The following is a 24485-nucleotide window of genomic DNA, read 5'->3' on the forward strand; positions in this document are numbered from 1 at the left end:
TAAACATGTGGGTGTAAGGCAGGTGTTTGTGACATCATAGTGGCCTTTTAACATATGTATGGATGGAAATTTAATAGTTGCGAAAACTAGGGAAAGGGGTCCAGAGACAGTGTGGTGTTGAAAAGACGTCTGTAAAAAAAAACACGAACTTCATATCTCACTAACTGCAACATCTGGTGAGCCTAACCATTACCATTTCATTCATTTTCTAATGTATGTTAAATTTCATTTAAGCTTTCAATTTTATGATTACAATATATAGTTAATCCTTTATAACTTTTTTTTTAATTTTCCAAAAGATGGAACAGAGAAGGGGGCCAGGTGAGGGTATTCCCTCAAAGGCCCAGTCCTCTGTTCTTAACGCTACCTCGCTATCGCGGGAAATGGCGAATAGTATGAAAAAAAAAAAAAAAAAAACTATTCATTTATTTATTATACTTTGTTGCTGTCTCCCTCATTAGCAAGGTAGTGCAAGGAAACAGACAAAAGAATGGCCCAACCCGCCCACATACACCTGTATATACATACACGTCCACACACGCACATATACATACCTATACATCTCAACATATACATATATATATACACAGACAAATACATATATACACATGTACATAATTCATACTGTCTGCCCTTATTCATTCCCATCGCCACCCCGCCACACATGAAATGAAAACCCCCTCCCCCCGCATGTGCGCGAGGTAGTGCTAGGAAAAGACAATAAAGGCCACATTCGTTCATACTCAGTCTCTAGCTGTCTTGTATAATGCACTGAAACCACAGCTCCCTTTCCACATCCAGGCCCCACAAAACTTTCCATGGTTTACCCCAGACGCTTAACATGCCCTGGTTCAATCCATTAACAGACTAATAAAAGTGGGGAAGAATGGGATAGTTATGATAAAGTGTTATTGTATTAATTCTAATTTTACTGAGACACAGGCTTAGACCTACGCAAACAAGATGTTTCATCCCCTTACCTCTTCCTCCATCTTTACCACTGCCCCCCCAAAAATAAATTATTTAATGTACTGTATACCAACATTCATTAGAGCCTTTCACTTGTCATTAGGAAAAAGGTGAGTCTGAAATGGATATATATGAATGAAACAAATCCTGATCATATCATATTGTAAACTCAAACTGCCTTTATTAATTATGTAGTGAAAGCTTTGCAGAAGATGAAAGCTGGCTAGGCTATCATCTCAAGGTTTGGATGGTATTGCAGTGGAATTTATTAAAAAAGGGGATGACTGTGTTGTGGATTGGTTGGTAAGGATATTCAGTGTATGTATGGATCATGATGAAGTGCCTGAGGATTGGCAGAATGCATTCATAGTACCATTGTACAAAGGCAAAGGGGATAAAGATGAGTGTTTAAATTACAGAGGCATAAGTTTGTCAAATATTCCTGGGAAATTATATGGGAGGGTATTGATTGAGAGGGTAAAGGCATGTACAGAGCATCAGATTGGGAAAGAGCTTTTTGTGGTTTCAGAAGTGGTAGAGGATGTGTGGATCAGGTGTCTGCTTTGAAGAATGTATGTGAGATATACTTAAAAAAATGGATGGATTTGTATTTAGCATTATGGATTTAGAGAAGGCATATGATAGGGTTGATAGAGATACTTTGTGGAAGGTTTTAAGAGTATATGGTGTGCGAGGTAAGTTGCTAAAAGCAGTGAAACATTTTTACCAGGGGTGTAAGGCATGTGTTCGAGTAGGAAGAGAGGAAAGTGATTGGTTCCCAGTGAATGTCGGTTTGTGGCAGGGGTGCATGATGTCTCTATGGTTGTTTAATTTGCTTATGGCTGAGGTGGTTAGGGAGGTGAATGGAAGAGTTTTAGAGGGAGGGGCAAGTATGCAGTCTGTTGTGGATGAGAGGGCTTGGGAAGTGAGTCAGTTGCTGTTCGCTGATGATACAGCACTGGTGGCTGATTCGGGTGAGATACTGCAGAAGTTGGTGACTGAGTTTGGTAATGTGTGTGAAAGGAGAAAGCTGAGTAAATGTGAATAAGAGCAAGGTTAATATTAGGTTCAGTAGGGTTGAGGGACAAGTTAGTTGGGAGGTAAGTTTGAGTGGAGAAAACTGGAGGAAGTGAAGTGTTTTAGATATCTGGGAGTGGGCTTAGCAGCAGATGGAACCATGGAAGTGAGTCACAGAGTGGGGGAAGGGATGAAGGTTCTGGGAGTGATGAAGAATGTGTGGAAGGGAAGAATGTTATCTTGGAGAGTAAAAATGGGTATGTTTGAAGGAATAGTGGTTCCAACAATGTTATATGGTTGCGAGGCATGGGCTATAGATAAGGTTGTGCGGAGGAAATGAAATGTTTGAGGACAATATGTGGTGTGAGGTGGTTTGATCGAGTAAGTAATGAAAGGGTAAGAGAGATGTGTGGTAATAAAAAGAGTGGTTGAATGCAGAGGAGGTTGTGTTGAAATGGTTTGGACATATGGAGAGAGTGAGTGTGGAAAGATTGACAAAGAGGATATATGTGTTAGAGATGGAGGGAAGAAGGAGAAGTGAGAGACCAAATTGAAGGTGGAAGGATGGAATGAAAAATATTTTGTGCGACTGGGGCCTGAACTTACAAGAGGGTGAAAGGAGTGCAAGGAATAGAGTGAATTGGAATGATGTGGTATACTGGGGTTGATGTGCTGTCAATGGATTGAACCAGGGCATGTGAAGTGTCTGGGGTAAACCATGGAAAGGTCTGTAGGGCCTGGATGTGGAAAGGGAGCTGTGGTTTCGGTGAATTACACACGACAGCTAGACACTGAGTGTGAATGAATGTGGCCTTTTTTGTCTTTTCTTGCTGCTACCTCACTGGGTGTGTGTGTGTGTGTGTGTGTGTGTGTGTGTGTGTGTGTGTGTGTATGTGCTATGTCATGTGTGGCTGGGTGGCAACGGGAATGGAAGAAGGCGGCAAGTGTGGGTGTGTACATGTGTATATATGTATATGTCTTTGTATGTTTATGTCGAAATGTGTGTATGTATATGTGCGTGTGTGGGCGTTTATGTATATACATGTGTATGTGGGTGGGTTGGGGCCATTCCTCATCTGTTTCCTTGTGTTACCTTGCTGATGCACGAGACGGCGATTAAGTATAATAATGATAATAATAATAATAATAATAATAATAATAATAATAATAATAATAATAATTTTTTTTTTTTTTTTGCTTTGTCGCTGTCTCCCGCGTTTGCGAGGTAGCGCAAGGAAACAGACGAAAGAAATGGCCCAACCCACCCCCATACACATGTATATACATACGTCCACACACGCAAATATACATACCTACACAGCTTTCCATGGTTTACCCCAGACGCCTCACATGCCCTGATTCAATCCACTGACAGCACGTCAACCCCGGTATACCACATCGATCCAATTCACTCTATTCCTTGCCCTCCTTTCACCCTCCTGCATGTTCAGGCCCCGATCACACAAAATCTTTTTCACTCCATCTTTCCACCTCCAATTTGGTCTCCCACTTCTCCTTGTTCCCTCCACCTCCAACACATATATCCTCTTGGTCAATCTTTCCTCACTCATTGTCTCCATGTGCCCAAACCATCTCAAAACACCCTCCTCCGCTCTCTCAACCACGCTCTTTTTATTTCCACACATCTCTCTAACCCTTACGTTACTTACTCGATCAAACCACCTCACACCACACATTGTCCTCAAACATCTCATTTCCAGCACATCCATCCTCCTGCGCACAACTCTATCCATAGCCCACGCCTCGCAACCATACAACATTGTTGGAACCACTATTCCTTCAAACATACCCATTTTTGCTTTCCGAGATAATGTTCTCGACTTCCACACATTCTTCAAGGCTCCCAGGATTTTCGCCCCCTCCCCCACCCTATGATCCACTTCCACTTCCATGGTTCCATCCGCTGCCAGATCCACTCCCAGATATCTAAAACACTTTACTTCCTCCAGTTTTTCTCCATTCAAACTTACCTCCCAATTGACTTGACCCTCAACCCTACTGTTCCTAATAACCTTGCTCTTATTCACATTTACTCTTAACTTTCTTCTTTCACACACTTTACCAAACTCAGTCACCAGCTTCTGCAGTTTCTCACATGAATCAGCCACCAGCGCTGTATCATCAGCGAACAACAACTGACTCACTTCCCAAGCTCTCTCATCCCCAACAGACTTCATACTTGCCCCTCTTTCCAAAACTCTTGCATTCACCTCCCTAACAACCCCATCCATAAACAAATTAAACAACCATGGAGACATCACACACCCCTGCCGCAATTCTACATTCACTGAGAACCAATCACTTTCCTCTCTTCCTACACGTACACATGCCTTACATCCTCGATAAAAACTTTTCACTGCTTCTAACAAGTTGCCTCCCACACCATATATTCTTAATACCCTCCACAGAGCATCTCTATCAACTCTATCATATGCCTTCTCCAGATCCATAAATGCTACATACAAATCCATTTGCTTTTCTAAGTATTTCTCACATACATTCTTCAAAGCAAACACCTGATCCACACATCCTCTACCACTTCTGAAACCACACTGCTCTTCCCCAGTCTGACACTCTGTACATGCCTTCACCCTCTCAATCAATACCCTCCCATATAATTTACCAGGAATACTCAACAAACTTAATAATAATAATAATAATAATAATAATAATAATAATAATACTTTGAAATTTGCAATCACTTTAAAAGTGTTCAGTTATTGTTTTTTGATGAGAAAGAAACAAGTTATAGAAATGTTTAATTTATTTGAATTGTTATAAAAATTCATAAAATACAGAATTAACAAATATTTAATTTTCATAAGTGACCTTTACCAATGACATTTTTCTCTAAGAAACAAAGCATACATACAAATAGATGAAATAGAAAAATGTAACATGAAAAGAAAATTAAAGTAAAATGTTAATGTAATACACAAAATCCTATAATAGTTATATATTTGTTGCATCTGAAAAACACATCGAACAAGAGTACAGTACTAAGTAATTACTACCATTAATTTCTTATGGTACATTTAATATTAATGTAGGTGACGATGTTTATTTTGGCAGGTTTTGGTAAAATTTCCGTTTATATTCGTAAGCTTTGTTATAGGTAATTTTTTGAGTTTTTCAGTGCTGGCTATGATCAGGGAAACTATATTGGTTAAATAATAAGAAAAAAAAGTTTTACCATGCTCTTACAAAGTGGGTAGGGCTTTGAAGTGGAGGGAAATTGTGGGGTAAAACAGTGAAATGAGTCTAATCTAGCCTAGCCTAGACCAAGCAACCAAGTGTAACCCATGTTTATGTAACTTAAGCTGTCTGCCTAACCTTGTAAGATGATTTAAAAATTCTCTCCAAATCCTCTTCCTACAACTACCATGTGATCTAGGTGCATTGAATAATTTCAAGATGTTCTTAGTATTTTTAATCATTAATTAGAGAAATTAAGCTGCAGTAGTACCCAAATCTTTGCCCTAATAATGGGTTTGGCTGTGATCACTGTGGATATCGAGTCAGCAAATTGAAATATTGAAATCACAGCATGTGTTATGCTTAAATAGGCTCCAGTATCTGCAATCTTTCAAACTTGTTCACAATGATTAATGTTCCTTGCCTACATTCTTTTATAAAAGATACTTTTTATAAAAGATATTCACTTTTTACATATTGAGTCCCATTGTCCCAACTGCAAGCTGTTAATTGTTAATTTTCCTGGATATTTCATTGCTTTGTAGTACATTCTCCCCTTTGCATCTTGTTAGTTGGGGCTATAGTGTTTTCCACTGTGAAAAAACTTTTTGAACTTATTCACTTGTTTGGGATATCCTTACAAGATCCTCTGTAATGCCTCTCAAAAGTCTTAGCCTGATTAGTTGCTCTATTGACAATTTTCTTCTTTTGAATTTATGAAAAAGTTTTGAATCCTCCGCCTTGCCTAGTTTCTTTGTTTGTCATTTCTTGTACATTTATATCCCGTGTTAGCTGAAACAGTATGGGTAACTGAACCCCTAATCGAAGCCTTCTCATTAACTCTTTATACATTTCTTGATCTGAGCTAGGTACCCATTTTATTGACCAACTGCCATGGATGAATGAATAGCTAGGTTGTATGTGGACTGACTGCTGCAATCAGGATTCGAACCCGTGTGCTTGACCTAAGACAACTTGTGTTTTCATGTACCTTATATATGCTGACTGTATGCAATGCTGCCTATATTTTTGTTACAGTACATTGCAAAGCTCTTTTGCTCTTTGACATCTTTTATAGAAGCACTCTGTATATTCTCCCTTTGCTTCATTTTAACCTTCATAGGACCTTCCACCACAGTGCCTCGATTCTTGGTTTATACTACTATAGGAAGTGTTGTGTTCTTCAAAGTTTCCACAATTATTTCTCCTCTTTGATTCTGATCTTTTCTCTGCTTTTTTTTTACATACTCATTTACAACTTAAACTGAAGCATTACATGATTGCTCTTTCCATTTAGGATATTCTCAGTTTCCTTGCTTCTAAGTGATGATATTGTATCATTCCCTATCATCCTAGTGTGTCCACTGACATGCTGGCACAGGAAATTTTCTTGGATACACTTCTAGGAACTTGTCTATGTGAAAAACCAAACTCCCTGTCAGCTTCTTTATAAGTAGATTTTTCCCATTATTTTTACTTTACCATCTCTTGAGAAATGTGGGTTTTACTGATTCATTTAACATCCTGATCTTTCCTTATTGTTATCATTGTGTATTTACTCTGATTTTGAAAAATTCTGTGGAAGATTATATATATACCACACTGTTGTGCACTTCTCTCCTACGGTTAGCCCTCTTATATTTCCTGAAATTATTAAGAGGGCCAGTTGTCCTTCTCCTGTCATCTCTTTCTCTCCTTGTACCATGTATCTCTCTGGACATAAGAGGCGAGAGTGTATCTCTAATATTAAAGTTCTGTCTTCGCAACTCCAGCAAAATTGGGTGCATTTTCCCTAATACCATTCTTGAATTCCAGCATTCTATTGTTTAAAATAATTCATCTGTATGTGTATATATCACTTCGTTTACATTTCCGTAACTTAACACTCCTGAGCTCTCTGTGCCTTATAGTGGAAAAAGGTGATTTTGCTATTTTACCTAATAAAGTTAAGCAAGCAGAATAAAGTGGGAGGGATTACTTGATAATTGAATCGGCAGAAAGGAAGTGAGGGGGAAATGTATGTGAGCATTGTATTGATTGAGGATTATTATAGAATTTGCTAAGGTCTGTGTGTTTATAGAAATACTGCAGTAGTCACTGGTGTATAGTGGGATAAAGTAAGGCTTTATAGAACATAAATGTTATTGTTTTATCAACTTATGAATTTTGTGTGGTTTCTTGAAGTTTTACATGTATGATGCTCATATTATTGATGTAACAATATTTTCACTTAAGACCGTTATTTTCACTTTTTGTTTCAGGATGTACCTCACATTTGTGGACTTGCCAACATCATTGGTTGGATATCAAGGAACCACTTTTCATGAAATACTTGGACGATAAGATTGTGATTCTCAACTGCGTTGATACAGCACTTTGCAGAAGTCATTGTAACATACTGTATTCTTGAATAAATTATATAATGAAATACACACACACATATATACATATGGTTAGATTATTCTCATTTGCATTACCACACTAATACATATTGTTTTATTGACCTAAGGCTATATTTTGAGTGAATAATGCTCTTTTGGATCTAAAGATACCTTCAGAGTGAATAATGTTCTATCTTTATGATGGGAAGCAACTTGTAATTGATATTATCACAAGTATCATTAAGTTATAAGTTAATGCTCCTCTGACAGATGACACACATTAAAACATGCAGACTCTTGACAGCCACAAGGCCCTCCTGGGCAGTGCATCATGCCTCCTGTTCTCTTGCACCCTTGCCCACGCATCGGGTGTGTGTACCACAGTGCATTTATCCTCTTTACTTTAATTTGCTTCCCCTTACGGTCCTTGCCTTTCATTTTGTTTCATATCATATCTTTAACCATTAAACAGTGACTGACAAAGACATGTTCATGTAAGAAACTGCAGCTGATGTCAAATGATTTGCTAGCTTTTCTCACTTCTGCATAAATATCCAGTAACCTTATTTGAGTCCATAGTCATTTCCCCTTATAACCATTAAGTGCATCATCAGTGTAAGAAAGATTAAGGTTTGAGACTAGAGAAAGATAATTTATGTATAAAAAAGATCATACAACAAAATAGAACCCTGAGGAACACCATGCATGACAGGATAAAACATGGGCCACGTGTATAAGGAGAGTGTATGTGGTCTTAGAATTTTTTAGATTTTTCAGTTAAATTGGTGGGTGTAGTTTACGTTGACAGCCTTAATGATCCTGACAATTGATAGGGCTAAAGCCCAAACAACCAACCAACCAGGATTTGGGGATCATGAGAAAAGAATTGTTGAAACCCCTGAGAGGGGAAGACCAGAGGTGACCTGCATGAGAGATATCACATAGGAATGACCTGTGAGAATGTGTCAGTGAAGGCAAGAGATACGAACTTCACAGAATCATGAGGCAACAGAAGTTAATTAGAAGATAACTTGCCTCCTCATCTAATCTCTCTAAAGCTAATGTAATACACCAACCAAAAACAGACCTCTCAAAACCATCACAGGTTAATTAAAAAAAAATAACATTCAACACCTAACCAACAAAATAAAATACATGCTCAGTTCACAATTCTTTGAAAAACATGCAAGACTTCCCACCTCATAACCAACCACCAACCCCGAAGCAGAAATAAAAAGCTCAATTCTGCCTCGTGCTTCAACAACTGTGTAACAGAAAACCTACTCTCCCACAACAAACACAAAACTAGCAAAATGCAGACTTTGAGTTGAGAGGATAGTGCTTGTCAAGTCTTGAAAACCACTCCACCAGACACCCTTACAAAACTATAGTTCCCAGACATGTGTGAGTTGCATATTCTCACACTCTAGATATCAGTCACTTCATCATTACGAATGCTGATTCAATGCAAAAGATTCAGCAAGTCGCAGTTGCAACTTCTACGTGGAAGGCATTGGAGTCCTACTCAATTGTTCTGCATTAGTATCACAAATACATATACACATTTCTGCCCACAACTCTCCTCCCACACAGTACTAGTAACAACTGATAAAATATTCAATCCTGTCCCCAAACACATCCCCACACAAAAGATAATAGACACCACCTTCCACAACAGTGACAAAAAGTGGTTGGCCAAATTTGCGACAGCTGCTAGACCAGTCACTTGAATACACTTCACCTCTAAAACTTTCAAGCTCTGTAATGGAGTGCCTTAATGATGATTTTTTTTTCTCCAACCCTCTTCAGTTTCTTCCCCTCTCGCTATCCACTGCATACCATAGTATGATGGCCTTTTCGTAATGAAGATAACCTTACAATTGGACAGTGCTCTACTACCACAGAAGCAACAATGAAAATGCAATTTTGCATCACACAATCAGAACAATGGCTCATCCAGAGCAGACTGTCTGCTTCACAGAAACCTTTAGTTGCATTCCTTTACCACAGACAGATATGAATCCAACCTGTACCCTACTGTCACCTTAAGTGGCCAATCGCTCACCCCACAAAACACCAACTATCATGGACCTAACATAAAACAAACTACTCCAAAGACAACACAAAAGTAGCAAACAAACAATGCTCTTAAAACATTAATTATTACCAGATTTGAACGATAAAGAATCCTCAATAAACTATTCATCTCAACCCTATGCCTCAGCTGCTAGTGGACAACCCTACCAAAGTTGCAAAATACACATAACAGATCGCTGAGAACATTCATTGTCACCTTTGCAACCACATACACTTGGCACCTATATTACAGAACTAAAATCCTCCCAATAAAATCCCATCTCAATATGCTCAGCACTTAATTCTTTGCAAGTGCCAAACTGTTCCCAATCAAAGGTCACATTGGCTGCAAAATAAGAGGAAATGTTGAAATTAATCAGGGCTCTCGAGGAGGTTAGAGACCTGACTTAAAAGGCAGAAAGGTTATGGAAAGAGCATTTCATAGCTTAGCTGTTTGAGGGAAGAAGGCAGTGTTGTAATGGTAAATTCTTGTATATATTAACACTGGTAAGGAGGTAAATAGGGTGCGTAAGACAAGGGAGCAAATGGGAACTTCAGTGAAGGGCGTAAATGGGGAGGTGAAAACAAGTAGCGGTGATGTGAGAAGGAGATGGAATGAGTATTTTGAAGGTTTGTTGAATGTGTCTGATGACAGAGTGGCAGATATAGGGTGTTTTGGTCGAGGTGGTGTGCAAAGTGAGAGGGTTAGGGAAAATGATTTGGTAAACAGAGAAGAGGTAGTAAAAGCTTTGCGGAAGATGAAAGCCGGCAAGGCAGCAGGTTTGGATGGTATTGCAGTGGAATTTATTAAGAAAGGGGGTGACTGTATTGTTGACTGGTTGGTAAGGTTATTTAATGTATGTATGACTCATGGTGAGGTGCCTGAGGATTGGCGGAATGCGTGCATAGTGCCATTGTACAAAGGCAAAGGGGATAAGAGTGAGTGCTCAAATTACAGAGGTATAAGTTTGTTGAGTATTCCTGGTAAATTATATGGGAGGGTATTGATTGAGAGGGTGAAGGCATGTACAGAGCATCAGATTGGGGAAGAGCAGTGCGGTTTCAGAAGTGGTAGAGGATGTGTGGATCAGGTGTTTGCTTTGAAGAATGTATGTGAGAAATACTTAGAAAAGCAAATGGATTTGTATGTAGCATTTATGGATCTGGAGAAGGCATATGATAGAGTTGATAGAGATGCTCTGTGGAAGGTATTAAGAATATATGGTGTGGGAGGCAAGTTGTTAGAAGCAGTGAAAAGTTTTTATCGAGGATGTAAGGCATGTGTACGTGTAGGAAGAGAGGAAAGTGATTGGTTCTCAGTGAATGTAGGTTTGCGGCAGGGGTGTGTGATGTCTCCATGGTTGTTTAATTTGTTTATGGATGGGGTTGTAAGGGAGGTAAATGCAAGAGTCCTGGAAAGAGGGGCAAGTATGAAGTCTGTTGGGGATGAGAGAGCTTGGGAAGTGAGTCAGTTGTTGTTCGCTGATGATACAGCGCTGGTGGCTGATTCATGTGAGAAACTGCAGAAGCTGGTGACTGAGTTTGGTAAAGTGTGTGGAAGAAGAAAGTTGAGAGTAAATGTGAATAAGAGCAAGGTTATTAGGTACAGTAGGGGTGAGGGTCAAGTCAATTGGGAGGTGAGTTTGAATGGAGAAAAACTGGAGGAAGTGAAGTGTTTTAGATATCTGGGAGTGGATCTGTCAGCGGATGGAACCATGGAAGCGGAAGTGGATCATAGGGTGGGGGAGGGGGCGAAAATTTTGGGAGCCTTGAAAAATGTGTGGAAGTCGAGAACATTATCTCGGAAAGCAAAAATGGGTATGTTTGAGGGAATAGTGGTTCCAACAATGTTGTATGGTTGCGAGGCGTGGGCTATGGATAGAGATGTGCGCAGGAGGATGGATGTGCTGGAAATGAGATGTTTGAGGACAATGTGTGGTGTGAGGTGGTTTGATCGAGTAAGTAACGTAAGGGTAAGAGAGATGTGTGGAAATAAAAAGAGCGTGGTTGAGAGAGCAGAAGAGGGTGTTTTGAAATGGTTTGGGCACATGGAGAGAATGAGTGAGGAGAGATTGACCAAGAGGATATATGTGTCGGAGGTGGAGGGAACGAGGAGAAGAGGGAGACCAAATTGGAGGTGGAAAGATGGAGTGAAAAAGATTTTGTGTGATCGGGGCCTGAACATGCAGGAGGGTGAAAGGAGGGCAAGAAATAGAGTGAATTGGTGTCATGTGGTATACAGGGGTTGACGTGCTGTCAGTGGATTGAAGCAAGGCATGTGAAGCGTCTGGGGTAAACCATGGAAAGCTGTGTAGGTATGTATATTTGTGTGTGTGGACGTGTGTATGTACATGTGTATGGGGGGGGGTTGGGCCATTTCTTTCGTCTGTTTCCTTGCGCTACCTCGCAAACGCGGGAGACAGCGACAAAGTATAAAAAAAAAAAAAAAAAAAAAAAAATTAACACTGTACATTTCTGTAAAAAACACTGTGTATTTCATGAATGTCTCGAGAATAAACTGTACTTAAAGGGAACCTCAGACCAATGTAAGACCTAAAACACTCTGCAAGGTAATAACTCAAAATGCACCTTTGACAAGGTACCCAAGAATTTTTTGGTTCATGTACTGAAGTGTAAAGGCATCAATAGCAGATGCTTTCAGCACCTTAGAGAAGATTGTAATTCTTTTGTGATTTTTTTTAATATTCAGAAATAAAATTAAAATTTTCACAATACCCATAAAAAGTGTTTCCAATAATGTGACCTTGCCTTTACAACTGTTATGTCTCAGAGCCTATGGATAAAATAATTGTAAATACCGTCAAACTTAAAACTATCCACAAGTAATATGTACGATAACTTATTGTACAAACATGCTTTATGTATAACTATATAATGATTCTATGAATGCTGGTACTGTATTATGCAAGATACATCAAGTTTTTTGCTCATACAAAAATAATTATGGTGGTATTTCGTTCATTACAAACCTTACCACAGCATGACAAAACTGAGTGGCTTTTCAAATGAGCACTACCAACCTGCCGACTGTACTTACTTGCAAGCTCAAAGTTTATCTTGAACCATAATCACTACGATGATATCCCTTTCTCAACAGAGAATGCTAGAGCACTTTTCAAATGTTATGTGAACCAAACTCTCAGCTTTTAATTCTGGCCAAATCCTTCTTTGAGAGCACCTGTACTCCATCCTCATAATGGCCAATTTGTGAATTGAGGCCCCTCATCTTCCTTTTACCACGTGGCTTCTTCTTGGGTAGCTTTGACAACTGAATGATAAAAATCAAATGTAAGGACACTTATATGGGTAGAGTCCCATCCAAATAGCAATACTACAAGTCGACTCTGAGGAGCATGTTCCATTTGTAAACAGTGATACTGACAGAGCTGCAAAAGTAATTCTGTGGGAGCGATAACAGGTAGGGACAAAGTGAGGAGATGGAGTGAGTATTTTGAAGGATTGTTAAATATGTTTGATGACAGGATCGCAGATGTAGGGTGTTTTGGTCGTGGTGGTATGCAATAAGAGAGAGTCATGGGAAGTGGTTTGGTGGAGAGAGAGTGGTGAAAGCCTTGCGTAAGGTGAAATGCAGATTGTAATGAAGTCATTACGAAAGGAAGTGACTGCGTTGTTGATTGGTTGGTAAGGATATTCAGTGTATGTATGGATCATGGTGAAGTGCCTGAGGATTGTTGGAATGCATGCATAGTGCCATTGTATAAAGGCAAAGGGGATAAAGGTGTGTTAAAATTACAGGGGCATATTTTTGTTGAGTATTCCTGGGAAATTATATGGAGAAGAGCAGTGTGGTTTTAGAAGAGATGCTTTGTGGAAAGTCTTTAATATCTGATGTGGGAGGTAAGCTGCTTGAAGCAGTTTTTATCCAAGATATAAGGCTTGTGTACGGGTAGGAAGAAAGGAGAGTGAATGGTTCGAAGTGAAGGTCGGTCTGTGGCAATGGTGTGTGATGTCCCCATGGTTGTTTAATTTGTATTAAGGATGGGTTGATGAGGCAAGTGAGTATGCAGACTGTGGGGGACAAGAGGGCCTGGGAAGTGAGTCAGTTGTTTGCTGATGGTAGAGCACTTTTGGCAGATTAAAGTGAGAAACTGCAGAAGTTGGTGACTGAGTCTGGAAGAGTGGGTGAAAGGAGAAAGTTGATAGTAAATGTGAATAAGGTAAGGTCAATAGGTTTAGCAGGGTTGAGGGACAAGCTAGATGGGGTATAAGTTTGGAAGGAGGAATAATGGAGGAAGTGAAGAGTTTTAGATATCTGGGAGTTGACATGGCAGTGAACGGAACCATGGTAGAGGAAGTGAGCTGTGGTTTCAATGCATTACACATGACATCTAGAGATTGAGTGTGAATGAATGTGGCCTTTTTTGTCTGTTTTTCTGGCGCTACCTCGCTGAAGCAGGGTGGTGGGCTGGGAATGGAATGAAGGCAAGCAAGTATGAATATGTAAATTTGTATATATGTATATGTCTGTGTATGTGTATGTATATGTTGATATGTATGAATCATGGTGAAGTGCACTGGTGGAATGCACTTTTCAAAGGCAAAGGGGATAAAGGTAAGTGTTCACAATACAGAGGCATAAGTAAGTTGAGTATTCCTGGAATACTGTATGGGAAAGTACTGAATGAAAATGCATGTACAGAGCATCAGATTCGGGAGGAGCAATGTGGTTTCAAAAGTGGTATAGGATACATGGATCTAGTGTTTACTTTGAAGAACGTGTGTGTGAAATACATAGAAAAACGAATGGATCTGTATATAGCATTTATAGATCTAAAGAAGGCATATGATAAGGTTGATAGAGATGCTTTGTGGGAGGTAAGCTGCTAGAAGCAGTGAGAATTTTATGAAGGGTGTAAGGCATGTGTACAAGTAGGAAGAGAAGAGAGTAAGTGGTTCCTAGTGAAGACTGGTTTGCAGCAGGGATGTGTCATGTCCCCATGGTTGTTTAATTTGTTTATGGTTGGGGTGGTTAGGGAGAGGGGTGAGTATGCAGTCTGTTGGGGAGGAGAGGGCCTGGGAAGTGAGTCAGTTGTCGTTCGTCAATGATACAGCACTAGTGGCTGATTCGAGTGAGAAACTGCAGAAGTTGGAGACTGAGTTTAAAGAAAAAAGTGTGAAAGGAGAAAGTTGACAGTAAATGTGAATAAGAGCAAGGTAACTAGGTTCAGCAGGGATGTGGGACAAGTTAGTTGGGATGTGGATTTGAATGGAGAAAAATTGGAGGAAGTAAGGTGTTTTAGATATGTGGGAGTGGACTTAGCAGTGAATGGCACCATGAAAGCAGAACCAAGTCATGGGGTGAAGGTTCTGGGATTGATGAAGAATGGGTGGAAAGAGAGAGAGAGAGAGTTATCTCAGAGAGCAAAAATGGGTACTTTTGAAGGAATAGTAGTTCCAACAATATTATATGGTTGCGAGGCATGGGATTGCGGCAGGGTTGTATGGAGGAGGGTGGATGTCTTGGAAATCGAATGTGCGAATACAATATGTGGTGTGACGTGGTTTAATTGAGTAAGTAATGAAAGGCTAAAAGAGATGTGTGGAAATAAAAAGAGTGTGGTTGAGAGAGCAGAAGAGGGTGTGTTGAAATGGTTTGGACATATGGAGAGAATGAATGAGGAAAAATTAATAAATAGGATATGTCAGAGGTGGACGGAATAAGAAATGGGAGACCAAATCGGAGGTGGAGGGATGGAGTGAAAAAGATTTTGAGCAATCGGGGCCTGAACATATAGGAGGGTGAGAGGTGTGCAAAAAAAAAAACTGAATTGGAACGATGTGGTATAGTGGGGTGAACGTGCTGTCAATGGACTGAACCAGGGCATGTGAAACTTCTGGGGTAAACCATGGAAAGGTTTGTGAGGCCTGGATATGGACAGGGGGCTGTAGTTTCGGTGTATTACACATGACAGCTACAGACTGAGTGTGAATGAATGTGGCCTTTTTTGTCAGTTTACCTGGTGCTACCTTGTTGAAGTGGGGGGGGCAGCAATGCTGTTTCCTGTGGGGTGAGGTGGTGTGCTGGGAATGGACTAAAGGCAAGCAAGTATGAATAAGTACATATGTATATACATATTTTCCTAGCGCTACCTTGTGCGCATGCGGGGGGAGGGGGTTATTTCATGTGTGGAGAGTTGGCGATGGGAATGAATAAAGGCAAGTATGAATTATGTACATGTGTATGTATATATATGTATATGTTGAAATGTATAGGTATGTATGTGTGCATGTGTGGACATGTATGTATATACATGCGTATGTGGGTGGGTTGGACCATTCTTTCGTCTGTTTCCTTGCGCTACCTCGCTAACGCATGAGACAGCAACAAAATATAATAAGAATAAAAATATAAATAGTATATATGTATATGTTGATATGCATCGATCATGGTGAAGTGTGTGAATATTGGTAATAGTAATATCTTTTTTTTTTTTTTTTTTTTCAAAAGAAGGAACAGAGAAGGGGCCAGGTGAGGATATTCCCTCAAAGGCCCAGCCCTCTGTTCTTAACGCTACCTCGCTAACGTGGGAAATGGCGATGTTTGAAAAAAAGAAAAAAAAAAAAAACAAACAAAGGCAGAGGGGATAAAGGTGAGTGTTCAAACTACAGAGGAATAAGTTTGTTGAGTATGCTTGGAATACTGTATGGAAGGGTACTGAATGAAAGGGTGAAGGTATGTACAGAACATCAGATTTGGCAAGAGCAGTGAGATTTCAGAAGTGGTAGAGGATGTGTGGATCAGGTGTTTACTTTGAAGAATGTGTGTGGGAGACACTTAAAAAAATGAATGGATCTATATATAGCATTTATAGATCTGGAAAAGGCATATGGTAGGGTTGACAGAGATGCTTTGTGGAAGGTCTTAAGAGTATATGATGTGGGAGGTAAGCTGCTAGAAGTAGTGATGATTTTATGAAGGGTGTAAGGCATGTGTACGAGTAGGAAGAAAAGAGAGTGACTGGTTCCCAGTGAAGAATGGTCTGCGGCAGGGATGTGTGATGTCCCCATGGTTGTTTAATTTGTGGACAGATGGGGTGGTTAGGGAGAGGGATGAGTATGCAGTCTGTTGTGGATGAGAGGGCCAGGGAAGTGAGTCAGTTGTTGTTAGTAAATGATTTGAGTGAGAAACTGCGGAAGTTGGTGGGTGAGTTTAGAAAAGTGTGTGAAAGGAGAAAGTTCAGAGTAAATGTGAATAAGAGCAAGGTTAATAGGTTAAGCAGGGATGAGGGACAAGTTGGCTGGGATGTGAGTCTGAATAGAGAAATATTGGAGTAAGAAGTATTTTAGATACCTGGGAGTGGACTTAACAATGAATGGCACCATGAAAGTAGAAACAAATCATAGGGTGAGGAAGGTAGCAAAAATTTTGGGAGTAATGAAGAATGTGTGGAAAGGGAGAGAGCACAGAAGAGGTTGTATGTGTTGGAAATGAAGTGTATGAGGACAGTATGTGGTGTGGCATGGTTTGATCGAGTGAGTAATGAAAGGGTAAGAGAGATGAGTGGAAATATCGAGTGTGGTTGAGAAAGCAGAAGAGGGTGTGTTGAAATGGTTTGGACATATGGAGAGAATGAGTGAGGAAAGATTGACAAATAGGATATATGTGTCAGAGGTGAAGGGAACAAGGAGAGGCAGGAGACCAAACTGGAGGTGGAAGGATGGAGTGAAAAAGATTCTGAGCAATTGGGGCCTGAACATAAAGGAGGGTGAGAAGTGTGCAAGAAATGAGTGAACTGGAATGATGTGGTATACTGGGCTCGACATGCTGTCAATGGACTGACCTAGGGCATGTGAAATGTCTTGGGTAAACCACGGAAAGGTCTGTGGGGCCTGGACGTGGATAGGGAACTGTGGTTTTGGTGCATTACACATGAACATATGTGGCTTTTTTTGTCTGTTTTCCTGGCACTACCTTGTTGAAATGGGTTGCAGTGATGCTGTTTCCTATGGGGTGGGATGGTGCAGTAGGAATGGATTGTAGGCAATTGAGTATGAATATGTACATTTGTATATATGTATATGTCTGTGTATGTATGTATGTGTATATATATATATATATATATATATATATATATATATATATATATATATATATATATATATATATATACAAAAGAAGGAACAGAGGGGGCCAGGTGAGGATATTCCAAAAAAGGCCCAGTCCTCTGTTCTTAACGCTACCTCGCTAACGCGGGAAATGGCGAATAGTTTAAAAGAAAAGATATATATATATATATATATATATATATATATATATATATATATATATATATATATATATATATATATTATTATTATTATTATTATTATTATTATTATTATTATTATTATTTTGCTTTGTCGCTCTCTCCCGCGTTTGCGAGGTAGCGCAAGGAAACAGACGAAAGAAATGGCCCAACCCACCCCCATACACATGTATATACATACACGTCCACACATGCAAATATACATACCTATACATCTCAATGTACACATATATATATACACACACAGACATATACATATATACACTTGTACATAATTCATACTGTCTGCCTTTATTCATTCCCATCGCCACCTTGCCACATATGGAATATATATATATATATATATATATATATATATATATATATATATATATATATATATATATATATATATATATATATTAGCCCTGGGGATAGAGGAGAAAGAATACTTCCCATGTATTCCCTGCATGTCGTAGAAGGCGACTAAAAGGGGAGGGAGCGGGGGGCTGGAAATCCTCCCCTCTCATTATTTTTTTTAATTTTCCAAAAGAAGGAACAGAGAAGGGGGCCAGGTGAGGATATTCCCTCAAAGGCCCAGTTCTCTGTTCTTAACGCTACCTCGCTAACGCGGGAAATGGCGAATAGTTTGAAAGAAAGAAAGAAAAAGATATATATATATATATATATATATATATATATATATATATATATATATGTTGATATGTATCAATCATGGTGGTGCCTGAAGATTGGTGGAATACATTGTACAAAGGCAAAGAGGATAAAGGCAAGTGTTCAAGCTACAGAGGAATAAGTCAGTTGAGTATTCCTGGAATACTGTATGGGAGAGTACTGAATGAGAGGGTGAAGGCATGTACAGAGCATCAGATTCGAGAAAGGCAGTGTGGTTTCAGAAGTGGTAGAGGATGCTTGGATCAGGTGTTTACTTTGAAGAATGTGTTTGAGAGATACTTAGAAAAATGAATGGATCTGCATTTATAAATCTGGAGAAGGCATATGATACAGTTGAGAGATACTTTGTGGAAGGTTTTAAGAGTATATGATGTGGGAGGTAAGCTGCTAGAAGCAGTGAGAATTTTATGAAGGGTGTAAGGCATGTGTATGAGTAGAAAGGGAAGAGAGTGATTGGCTCCTGGTGAAGATTGGTCTGCGGCAGGGGTGTGTGATGTCCCCCTGGTTGTTTTAATTTGTTTACAGACAGGGTGATTAGGGAGAGGGGTGAGTATGCAGCCTGTTGGGATGAGAGGTCCTGGAAAAAGAGTCAGTTGTTGTGCGCCAATGATACAGCACTGGTGGCTGATTTGATTAAGAAACTGCAGAAGCTGGTGAGTGAGTTTAGGAAATTGTGTGAAAGGAGGAAGTTGAGAGTAAATGTGAATAAGAACAAGGTTATCAGGTTCAGCAGGGATGAGGGAGAAGTTAGTTGGGATGCAAGTTTGAATGGAGAAAAATTGGAAGAAGTTTTTTGGATATGTATCATCAGCGAACAACAACTGACTCACTTCCCAAGCTCCCTCATCCACAACAGACTGCATACTTGTCCCTCTTTCCAAAACTCTTGCATTCACCTCCCTAACAACCCCATCCATAAACAAATTAAACAACCATGGAGACATCACACACCCCTGCCGCAAACCAACATTCAGTGAGAAACAATCACTTTCCTCTCTTCCTACACATACACATGCCTTACATCCTCGATAACAACTTTTCACTGCTTCTAACAACTTGCCTCCCACATCATATATTCTTAATACCTTCCACAAAGCATCTCTATCAATTCTATCATATGCCTTCTCCAGATCCATAAATGCTACATACAAATCCATTTGCTTTTCTAAGTATTTCTCACATACACTCTTCAAAGCAAACACCTAATCCACACATGCTCTACCTCTTCTGAAACCACACTGCTCTTCCCCAATCTGATGCTCTGTACATGCCTTCACCCTCTCAATCAATACCCTTCCATATAATTTCCCAGGAATATTCAACAAACTTATACCTCTGTAATTTGAGCACTCACTTTTATCCCCTTTGCCTTTGTACAACAGCACTATGCAAGCATTCCGCCAATCCTCAGGCACCTCACCGTAAGTCATGCATACATTAAATAACCTTAACAACCAGTCAACAATACAGTCACCTCCTTTTTTAATAAATTCCACTGCAATACCATCCAAATCTACTGCCTTGCCAGCTTTCATCTTCCGCAAAGCTTTTACTACCTCTTCTCTGTTTACCAAATCATTCTCCCTAACCCTCACACTTTGCACACCACCTCGAACATAACACCCTATATCTGCCATTCTATCATCAAACACATTCAACAAACCTTCAAAATACTCACTCCATCTCCTCACATCACCACTACTTGTTATCACCTCCCCATTAGCCCCCTTCACTAAAGTTTCCGTTTGTTCCCTTGTCTTACGCACTTTATTTACCTCCTTCCAAAACATCTTTTTATTCTCCCTAAAATTTAATGATACTCTCTCAACCCAACTCTCATTTGCCCTCTTTTTCACCTCTTGCAACTTTCTCTTGACCTCCTGCCTCTTTCTTTTATACATCTCCCACTCATTTGCATTATTTCCCTGCAAAAATCATCCAAATGCCTCTCTTCCCTTCCACTAATAATCTTACTTCTTCATCCCACCACTCACTACCCTTTCTAATCTGCCCACCTCCCACGCTTCTCATGCCACAAGCATCTTTTGAGCAAGCCATCACTGCTTCCCTAAATACATCCCATTCCTCCCCCAATCCCCTTATGTCCTTTGTTCTCACCTTTTTCCATTCTGTACTCAGTCTCTCCTGGTACTTCCTCACACAAGTCTCCTTCCCAAGCTCACTTACTCTCTCCACTCTCTTTACCCCAACATTCTCTTTTCTTTTCTGAAAACCTCTACAAATCTTCACCTTTGCCTCCACAAGATAATGATTAGACATCCCTCCAGTTGCACCTCTCAGCACATTAACATCCAAGTCTCTCTTTCATGCACCTATCAATTAACACGTAATCCAATAATGCTCTCTGGCCATCTGTCTTACTTACATATGTATAATTATGTATATCTCTCTTTTTAAACCAGGTATTCCCAATCACCAGTCCTTTTTCAGCACATAAATCTACAAGCTCTTCACCATTTCCATTTACAACACTGAACACCCCATGTACACCAATTACTCACTTTTATATTGAAATCACCCATCACTATAACCCGGTCTCGTGCATCAAAACTACTAACACACTCACTCAGCTGCTCCCAAAACACTTGCCTCTCATGATATTTCTTCTCATGCCCAGGTGCATATGCACCAATAATCACCCATCTCTCTCCATCAACTTTCAGTTTTACCCATATCAATCTGGAGTTTACTTTCTTACACTCTATCACATACTCCCACCAGTAGTAGTGCTACTCCTTCCCTTGCTCTTGTTCTCTCACTAAACCCTGACTTTACTTCCAAGACATTCTCAAACCACTCTTCCCCTTTACCCTTGAACTTCATTTCACTCAGAGCCAAAACATCCAGGTTCCTTTTCTCAAACATACTACCTATCTCATCTTTTTTCTCATCTTGGTTACATCCACACACATTTAGACACCCCAATCTGAGCCTTCGAGGAGGATGAGCACTCCCCACGTGACTCCTTCTTCTGTTTCCCCTTTTAGAAAGTTAAAATACAAGGAGGGGAGGGTTTCCAGCCCCCCCGCTCCCATCCCCTTTAGTCGCCTTCTACGACACATGTGGAATGCGTGGGAAGTATTCTTTCTTCCCTAAATATACATATATATATATATATATATATATATATATATATATATATATATATATATATATATATATATATATATATATAAAGAAAGACTTTTGGATGTTAATGTGCTGAGAGGTGCAACTGGAGGGATGTCTGATCATTATCTTGTGGAGGCTAAGGTGAAGATTTGTATGGGTTTTCAGAAAAGAAGAGTGAATGTTGGGGTGAAGAGGGTGGTGAGAGTAAGTGAGCTTGGGAAGGAGACTTGTGTGAGGAAGTACCAGGAGAGACTGAGTACAGAATGGAAAAAGGTGAGAACAATGGAAGTAAGGGGAGTGGGGGAGGAATGGGATGTATTTAGGGAATCAGTGATGGATTGCGCAAAAGATGCTTGTGGCATGAGAAGAGTGGGAGGTGGGTTAATTAGAAAGGGTAGTGAGTGGTGGGATGAAGAAGTAAGATTATTACTGAAAGAGAAGAGGGAGGCATTTGGACGATTTTTGCAGGGAAAAAATGCAATTGAGTGGGAGATGTATAAAAGAAAGAGACAGGAGGTCAAGAGAAAGGTGCAAGAGGTGAAAAAGAGGGCTAATGAGAGTTGGGGTGAGAGAGTATCATTAAATTTTAGGGAGAATAAAAAGATGTTCTGGAAGGAGGTAAATAAAGTGCGTAAGACAAGGGAGCAAATGGGAACTTCAGTGAAGGGCGCAAATGGGGAGGTGATAACAAGTAGTGGTGATGTGAGAAGGAGATGGAGTGAGTATTTTGAAGGTTTGTTGAATGTGTTTGATGATAGAGTGGCAGATATAGGGTGTTTTGGTCGAGGTGGTGTGCAAAGTGAGAGGGTTAGGGAAAATGATTTGGTAAACAGAGAAGAGGTAGTAAAAGCTTTGCGGAAGATGAAAGCCGGCAAGGCAGCAGGTTTGGATGGTATTGCAGTGGAATTTATTAAAAAAGGGGGTGACTGTATTATTGACTGGTTGGTAAGGTTATTAATGTATGTATGACTCATGGTGAGGTGCCTGAGGATTGGCAGAATGCGTGCATAGTGCCATTGTAGAAAGGCAAAGGGGATAAGAGTGAGTGCTCAAATTACAGAGGTATAAGTTTGTTGAGTATTCCTGGTAAATTATATGGGAGGGTATTGATTGAGAGGGTGAAGGCATGTACAGAGCATCAGATTGGGGAAGAGCAGTGTGGTTTCAGAAGTGGTAGAGGATGTGTGGATCAGGTGTTTCCTTTGAAGAATGTATGTGAGAAATACTTAGAAAAGCAAACTGATTTGTATGTAGCACTTATGGATCTGGAGAAGGCATATGATAGAGTTGACAGAGATGCTCTGTGGAAGGTATTAAGAATATATGGTGTGGGAGGCAAGTTGTTAGAAGCAGTGAAAAGTTTTTATCAAGGATGTAAGGCATGTGTACGTGTAGGAAGAGAGGAAAGTGATTGGTTCTCAGTGAATGTAGGTTTGCGGCAGGGGTGTGTGATGTCTCCATGGTTGTTTAATTTGTTTATGGATGGGGTTGTTAGGGAGGTAAATGCAAGAGTTTTGGAAAGAGGGGCAAGTATGAAGTCTGTTGGGGATGAGAGAGCTTGGGAAGTGAGTCAGTTGTGTTCGCTGATGATACAGCGCTGGTCGCTGATTCATGTGAGAAACTGCAGAAGCTGGTGACTGAGTTTGTTAAGTGTGTGAAAGAAGAAAGTTAAGAGTAAATGTGAATATGAGCAAGGTTATTAGGTACAGTAGGGTTGAGGGTCAAGTCAATTGGGAGGTAAGTTTGAATGGAGCAAAACTGGAGGAAGTAAAGTGTTTTAGATATCTGGGAGTGGATCTGGCAGCGGATGGAACCATGGAAGCGGAAGTGGATCATAGGGTGGGGAAGGGGGCAAAATTTTGGGAGCCTTGAAGAATGTGTGGAAGTCGAGAACATTATCTCGGAAAGCAAAAATGGGTATGTTTGAAGGAATAGTGGTTCCAACAATGTTGTATGGTTGCGAGGCGTGGGCTATGGATAGAGTTGTGCGCAGGAGGATGGATGTGCTGGAAATGAGATGTTTGAGGACAATGTGTGGTGTGAGGTGGTTTGATCGAGTAAGTAACGTAAGGGTAAGAGAGATGTGTGGAAATAAAAAGAGCGTTGTTGAGAGAGCAGAAGAGGGTGTTTTGAAATGGTTTGGGCACATGGAGAGAATGAGTGAGGAAAGATTGACCAAGAGGATATATGTGTTGGAGGTGGAGGGAACGAGGAGAAGTAGGAGACCAAATTGGAGGTGGAAAGATGGAGTGAAAAAGATTTTGTGTGATCGGGGCCTGAACATGCAGGAGGGTGAAAGGAGGGTAAGGAATAGAGCGAATTGGATCGATGTGGTATACCGGGGTTGACGTGCTGTCAGTGGATTGAATCAGGGCATGTGGAGTGTCTGTGGTAAACCATGGAAAGCTGTGTAGGTATGTATATTTGCGTGTGTGGACGTATGTATATACATGTGTATGGGGGTGGGTTGGGCCATTTCTTTCGTCTGTTTCCTTGCGCTACCTCGCAAACGCGGGAGACAGCGACAAAGTAAAAAAAAATAATGAAAAAAAAAATATATATATTTTACTACCTCTTCTCGTTTACCAAATCATTTTCCCTAACCCTCTCACTTTGCTCACCACCTCGACCAAAACACCCTATATCTGCCACTCTATCATCAAACACATTCAACAAACCTCAAAGCTCAAGGGTAAAGGGGAAGAGTGGTTTGGGAATGTCTTGGGAGTAA

At 40.1% G+C, this 24485-nt stretch overlaps 2 protein-coding genes across 5 annotated transcripts in view; one reads left to right on the forward strand and one right to left on the reverse strand.

The window, feature by feature from the left end:
- LOC139764296 (macrophage migration inhibitory factor-like) overlaps positions 1 to 8149 on the forward strand; it is a 32478-nt gene extending 24329 nt beyond the window's left edge. For both annotated transcript variants that reach the window (XM_071690782.1, XM_071690783.1), the window contains one exon: positions 7464 to 8149. In XM_071690782.1, the coding sequence (XP_071546883.1) occupies positions 7464 to 7529 (66 nt within the window). In that variant the 3' untranslated portion in view covers positions 7530 to 8149. The remainder of the gene's footprint in view (positions 1 to 7463) is intronic.
- The window catches only part of LOC139764294 (uncharacterized), a 99207-nt gene continuing 79491 nt past the window's right edge, over positions 4770 to 24485 (reverse strand). For 2 of the 3 annotated variants that reach the window (XR_011716342.1, XR_011716341.1), the window contains exons 7-8: positions 6329 to 12948; positions 4770 to 5815 (exon numbers count right to left, since the gene is read on the reverse strand). Coding sequence is in view for 1 of the 3 variants with exons in the window: in XM_071690781.1 (XP_071546882.1) it covers positions 12820 to 12948 (129 nt within the window). In the remaining 2 variants the exon portion in view is untranslated. Of the gene's footprint in view, positions 5816 to 6325; positions 12949 to 24485 lie in introns of those variants that run through there. The other variant, XM_071690781.1, reaches the window with a different exon arrangement.

This window comes from Panulirus ornatus, chromosome 49 (assembly GCF_036320965.1).
Source record: "Panulirus ornatus isolate Po-2019 chromosome 49, ASM3632096v1, whole genome shotgun sequence".
NCBI lineage: Eukaryota > Metazoa > Arthropoda > Malacostraca > Decapoda > Palinuridae > Panulirus > Panulirus ornatus.